At 39.7% G+C, this 6,904-nt stretch overlaps 1 protein-coding gene across 3 annotated transcripts in view; it reads left to right on the plus strand.

The window, feature by feature from the left end:
- The window catches only part of MAP7D3 (MAP7 domain containing 3), a 36,609-nt gene that overhangs the window by 3,275 nt on the left and 26,430 nt on the right, over window positions 1-6,904 (plus strand). For all 3 annotated transcript variants that reach the window (XM_023198842.3, XM_023198841.3, XM_023198840.3), the window contains exons 2-4: window positions 2,399-2,497; window positions 2,595-2,678; window positions 3,932-4,095. In XM_023198842.3, the coding sequence (XP_023054610.1) occupies window positions 2,399-2,497; window positions 2,595-2,678; window positions 3,932-4,095 (347 nt within the window). The remainder of the gene's footprint in view (window positions 1-2,398; window positions 2,498-2,594; window positions 2,679-3,931; window positions 4,096-6,904) is intronic.

Below are 6,904 nucleotides of genomic sequence, written 5' to 3' on the forward strand. Positions count from 1 at the left end.
ACAAATGAGCTTTGTAAATGGTGACATGATATACAATATGTGTTATGGAAGTTTTTAGAAAAGTTCCATAAATACAGATTAAGATTCATAATTCAGTTTTAATAATAAACTACACATTTTCTTATTTAATCTCTGGGCAAAATATAACTTTAATTTTGGATTTAGAATTAATATAAGGACTACAGAAATACCTTGCTGTTACTTTTAACTGAGTATTAAGTAAATTCCCTCATTCATTTAAATGCATGTTAAGTAAATTCTTTCATTCAGTGAAGTTGAATAAAATGTTGACTTTAATATATCCAGACATAAAGGCGTTATCCCATTTTCTGGACATTTTAAATAATTTTTAAACCCTGTCCTTTCTGTTAATGTATTTCTTACCAGTAGGAATTTGAATACAAAGGTCTAAAAATCAGATTTGATACTACTACTACATTAACCTTTATATGATTTGGTTCATTATTCTCACCACAGCTACTTGTAAGGTTATTTCTGTTTAATAAGATTTTTAATTAGCCTGGTAAAAATGTACTTTTTTTGAGACAGGGTCTCTCTCTGTCGCCCAGGCTGGAGTGCAGTGGTATAGTAAAGGCTCACTGCAGCCTCAAACTCTTGGGCTCAGCCTCCTGAGTAGCTGAGACTATAGGCGTGCACCACCACACCCAGCTAATTTTTGTATTTTTATAGAGATGGGGATTTGCCATGTTGCCCAGGCTGGTTCCAAACTCCTGACCTCAAGTGATTCACTTGCCTTGGCCTCCCAAAGTGCTGGGATTACATGCATGAGCCACCACTCTGGGCCAAAAATGTAGATTTTGAGACAAATTATCAGCTAAATAGTGTCAAATACAGACTATCCTTAGGACTTATAAATAGGAGAACTGAATGTGTAAAAACAATACTACAAGTACTTTATTGTTTTCTCTGTGCTCACATAAAAATGTTGTAAGTGGGTATATAGGAGTGTCTATAGACTAAGAATTTTTGTTAATATACTAGTGCTCAAATTCAGAAAATAATTGTGGTCCATGGAATTGCCAGTAGTTAAATTATTAAGGAAGCTGAGAAGAGTCTCATCTTCAAATTAAGCTAGGTCATATATTATCTGGGCTGTTCAGCCCCTGGGGCTAAAAAAAAAAAAAAAAATGGTGATCCTTATGGCAGCAATTGTGATGTCACTTTCAAGGTTATGCTGTAAAATAACTCCCTCAGTGGCAATTAACACCTCAGAGTTCATTCATTTTATAAGTCCAAGGACAGCCCCTCTATTCCCTCAGTTACTTTAACTGCCCATCTTCAACCGTTATATTTTTCTTAATACATAGAAACCAGACTTGTATGCAGCATCACAGGGGCTTACCTCCTGTGCTTTTCTACAAGGGAAGAAGAGTTAGTTTTCAGTGTTATTTTGCATACTCTTTCTGAAGATGCTCAGTATTGTGGGGCATTTTAGATATAGCCATATGTGGAATTAAAGGGTTCAGAGATTCCCCTATAATAACTCATGTGTGTCATCCTGGAATTTTAGTTTTCTTGCTTTTCCTCATACTGTGCTTTCCTAATCTTACGCTTCACCCTTATCGAAGTTTATCACTTTTCTGCCTGTTTACACGTTTGTTTGCACCTTGTATAGTTTATATTTGTTTGCTTAACATCTACCTAGAATGATACCATCTCATTGGAGATTACTTTTTCTAAAAGCGTATTTATTTCTCCACCTTCAATATGCATCAGAATAGGGCTTTTACCAACTGTGGATACCTGGGCCCCACACCCAGAGACTGGTGGTGGGGAGCGGGCAGGCAGGCATTGCTGATTTTCTAAAAGTGAGTTAGATGATTCCAGTGTGCAATCAGGGTAGAAAGCCCCTAATTTAGGTAATTTATAAATGTACTCTGTAACATTGGTTGGGCCTGATCTTCCACTGAGTATTTCACTGTTAACACTTTGCTTCCCGATTCAAATTCATAAATTCTTAACCTGTTATCTTCTGAATTTCCAATTTATGGTGAAGCTTAATTTTTCCAATTCCTTGCTAGCTCAGTTTTTCTAGCACTTGGTGTAATGTTTCGTTTGAGACATTTTTGAAATCTATTAATCATTGGCTCCTACTCATCCACAAGCTTATGCTGCCACCGCCACTAACAACTCAATTATCTTTATGTCTGCAAATACCCTGGCCCATCTTAGTAAACACTTTAAAGTGTTTGTCAAAGTATTGTTGAAGATCATAGATGTTCAATATAGCTTTGTTGTTGACCCAGATGAAATCAGTCATGATTTATAGAAGTGATCCTATCCTTTATCATCAAATACAACTGGCCGTGGTTTGCTGACTCCTGTGTTAGCTATTCGTATTCTTAACATCTAATTCCTTTATCTCCCTGTATTTTAGTTGCTGCAGCAAACGAGATTGCTAAGGAAAGGAGGAAGCAAGGTGTGGTTAATCGTGTTGCAACCCATTCCTCAAATATAAGATCGACATTTAAACCAGGTATAATTTCTCTGATGCTTTGATAGATGTCAAAGTGTCATATCTTTAAAATGTGATATCCTATTAATATCTAACTATGTTCTTTTTTTTTTTTAAGTAATCGATGGATCTATGCTTAAAAATGACATAAAACAAAGATTAGCAAGAGAGCGCAGAGAGGAGAAAAGGAGACAGCAAGACGGTATATTTTAGACCTTTTTTCAAAAATCAAAATGAATTTTATGTTGTTATATATTGCAAAGTGTTTTTAACTTACTCCTCCTAATTTGTTTATATGATAGAGTATAATTTTTATATTATGTATTATTTTGGATTAAATCCTTTTACTAAATCAGGTAAAGAAGGCCCATGAAAATTCTTTGATTAAATTGTTTAATTTTTGAAGGAGTAGTTTATCTTAGCTTTGATTTTCTGAAAACTAAAGTCTGGAAATTTCAATATTTGTAAAAACAATCAGAATGAGATTTCAGTAAAAGTGATTTTTTTTTTTTTTTTTTTTTTTTTTTTTGAGACAGCGTCTCGCTTTGTCACCCAGGCTGTAGTGCAGTGGTGCAATCTCGATTCACTGCAACCTCTGCCTCCCAGGTTCATGCCATTCTCCTGCCTCAGCCTCTCAAGTAGCTGGGACTACAGGCAGCTGCCACCACGCCTGGCTAATTTTTTGTATTTTTATTAGAGATGGGGTTTCGCCGTGTTAGGCAGGATGGTCTCGATCTCCTGACCTCGTGATCCACCTGCCTTGGCCTCCCAAAGTGCTGGGATTACAGGCGTGAGCCACCGCACCTGGCCAGTAAAAGTGATTCTAAAACTGAAAATAAATTGCCAATAATCCTAATATAGATAAGATGAAAAGCATGTTACCAAGTTGTAAAAAGATTATCCTTTTAGATCCTAATTTATACAGAGTCACACTTCAGAAGCATTTAGTGAGGGAAAATTTGAATATAGAAAAAATTGTGCTCTCCTATAATATGGTATATGGTTGTGTCCATTAATGTAAAACTGGCATGTTTAATATGGTCTGTATAGATGAAGACTTTGAAAGAAGTTTCCTAGTAGAAGGGAACAAAACATATATCCTGTCCATGTGGTTTTTAAAAATTAGTATTTTAATGTACAGCATATTAATATGGTAGAAAATCAGCAGAAATATCACATAAAAGAAAATATTTTTTCTTAATTTGGAATTGTAGTTTGGACAGGATGAGAGTCATTTGGCATAGACAATCCAGTTCTCCAGAGTTAAATGAATACTCAGTGAAAATGGTTCTTCAGTGGCTACCTCTGTTCACTTTTATAATAAATCTTTAGTTACTAGCACAGGTTGTGTTAAGAAAGGGAATGAGTTAACTTTTTCCTTCTGTGTGTGTGATGTGGAAAACCTAAATATTTTCTTGGCTCTTACACCTTGAAAATGTATTTGGAATATTTCAGCCAATAAAGAAACACAACTACTTGAAAAAGAAAGAAAGACCAAGCTCCAATATGAAAAACAGATGGAGGAAAGACAGAGAAAGCTGAAGGAGCGAAAAGAGAAAGAAGAACAACGGAGAATAGCTGCGGAAGAAAAAAGACACCAGAAGGATGAAGCACAAAAGGTACATAATTTTACAGCCTGTACATGAGAGAATAATCTGTGTTGCCTGAGTCTGGAATATTGTTTTCTGAGGCCTTCTCTGCCTTACTGGCCCTGTAGAAAGGGGACCAATCCCAGCTCTTTCTTCTTGGCTTCCTCTTCCCCTCAGCATTATATAGGTTCTTACCCGCGTCCTGATAAGATCCCAGGAGCTTAGATCCACTAGGCCAGGGAAGGGGAGCGTTCCAAATCCAGGAACAAAACCCCATCCACCTTCAGGACTTGCACATGAGGTACCTGTGGCCTGGGGTTTGTTCTGAGTGGCTCTGTTTACTACCGAAAAGCATTCACTGTTGTCTCATTGCCTGCAGAATAAGGGCAGACCCCACTGTCTGACTCTCCCTGACATGCCCTCATCTGACCGATTTCTCACAACTCCTTTAAGAGTGTGACTCCCCAGCCAAATCAGGGCGCTCGTTCTCCCTTTCAGCTTCCCTGGCTCCCTGTGGTGCGCGCTCACACTCCCTCCGTCTCTACCCTCTGTCCCCGTGTTCCTCACTTTCCCTTTCCTGACAGGGCCCCTCTGGATGTGTGCTCCAGAGTCAGCATTCTTGCTTTTGTTTTGTGGCACTGCCCCTCTCCTTTCTGGATTCTCTTTTGGTGTCCTTGGCACTCTGTTGGGATGAGTCCGTGGCTTTGTGATGCCCTTTCCTTTTCACTTCTGTCCCTCTCCAGTTTGTCTTTTGTGGTACTGGGCATCTGGCTACCTGTCTCATTCTGTATGATTCTGACACCTAATTTTTCTCTTGTAGGTCATTTCACTACTTGACTTGGAGTATGCTTGACTCCTTCTGAGTCTAGCGTGGTCTCTGTGACACCGTTCTCTATCTTCCTGGCACTCTCTCTTTCTCTTCATTCCAAGGATTTTTTTTTCTCTCTGAGACAGAGTCTCACTCTGTCGCCCAGGCTGGAGTGCAGTGGCATGATCTTGGCTCACTGTAACCTCTGGCCCCCGGGTTCAAGCAGTTCTCCTGCCTCAGCCTCCCAAGTAGCTGGGATTACAGGCGCCCGCCACCACGCCTGGCTAATTTTCATATTTTTAGTAGAGATGGGGTTTCACTATCTTGGCCAGGCTGGTCTTGAACTCCTGACCTCGTGGTGCACCCTCCTTGGCCTCCCAAAGTGCTGGGATTATAGGCATGAGTCACCCTGCCCAGCCCATTACAGGGATTCTTAAGTGTCCCTAAATAAGCCTTAGTCTATCTTTTGGTCTCTGTCTGACTCTGGTCTTTTTCTGCCTGAGGCAGCTCGCTTTTCTTTTTTCTGTCTTTGTCTTAGTTTCTGTCTGTTTTTCCCCATCTTTATATCCTCTGCCTGCCTTTCTCTCAGTGTGTTGTATTTTTATTTCCCTCTCTCATTTTCTGTCGCTCTAATACTTACGTTTCTTTTTCTCTCCTTTTCTCTTTGGTTCCATTTCTCCCATGAAGCTTCCTCTTGTCTTTCTCTGCGGTGCTCAGTTTCCTCCCTCATCCATACCGTTGCTCTTGTACGTGCTTCCTCTCCAGCCCTGCACCCTATCTGGAGAGCTTCCTGATTCTAGGACACTTCTTATGCCACCTCTTCCCCATCCATGGTGTACTGTGTCTCTGTCTCTCTCTTTCTGAACCTTTTTCTGTGGTTGTTTATGCTCTGTTTCATGCTCTAGTATTTGGTAGACTCTCATTCAGAATTTCTGTCACTTCCCATCATCCTCTGTGAAACATCTCTTATTTTACTTATCTGTGGTGAAGAGATGAAGGCCAGAGAGAGAGAGAGAGAGAGAATGAACTAAGTAAAGATAAACCAAGAAAGAACCAAGAACTAAGTAAAGAACCAAAGAAAGTGAAATATAAACTGTGTGTAGAGTGAGTGGGAGTCCATGGAGGAGAGAGACAAGTCACAGGGACTGAGACCAAAAAATAAAGACTATCTTAGAGAAAGAGGAAGCTGCCAGAGAGAACACAGAGAAGAGAAGAGAATGCAGCAGAATGACACTACAGACAGAAAGGGAGCCACGGACATGGCAGGAGAAGGGGCAAAAGAAAACCCCAGATAGCTAGTGCAGGGGAGTCCCAGACAGAACAGGGGACATGGGACACTGTAAGCAGGCTACATATAGCAAAAGAGAGGAAGTCTGGAGAGCAGGAAAGAAACCCATACTCAGTGGTACTGAGGTGTATATGAAATGGGTTAGGAACTTCCACATGAGCCCTGGGTGGCCATAGTGTGAGAAGGGATCTGGAAGAGAGCACAGTAGGTAATGCATTTGGAAACAGTGGAATAGAATCAGAAATAGTTTAATAATACAAAGTTAATCTTTGTTTTTAGTCTATTATAGTTTCAGGGTTTCTAAGTGATTCAGAACAACTGCCTTTCTGTTAGAAAATACAATTTTCAAATGTTGCCATTATATCAACTTTATTTTTTTTTTTTTTTGATATTTTTTCTCTGTACTTTATTTTTTTTTTTTTTATTATACTTTAAGTTCTAGGGTACATGTGCATAACGTGCAGGTTACATATGTATACATGTGCCATGTTGGTGTGCTGCACCCATCAACTCGTCAGCACCCATCAATTCATCATTTATATCAGGTATAACTCCCCAGTGCAATCCCTCCCCCCTCCCCCCTCCCCATGATAGGCCCCAGTGTGTGATGTTCCCCTTCCCGAGTCCAAGTGAGCTCATTGTTCAGTTCCCACCTATGAGTGAGAACATGCGGTGTTTGGTTTTCTCTTCTTGTGATAGTTTGCTAAGAATGATGGTTTCCAGCTGCATCCATGTCCCTACAT

Source organism: Piliocolobus tephrosceles, chromosome 12, assembly GCF_002776525.5.
Source record: "Piliocolobus tephrosceles isolate RC106 chromosome 12, ASM277652v3, whole genome shotgun sequence".
Taxonomy (NCBI): domain Eukaryota; kingdom Metazoa; phylum Chordata; class Mammalia; order Primates; family Cercopithecidae; genus Piliocolobus; species Piliocolobus tephrosceles.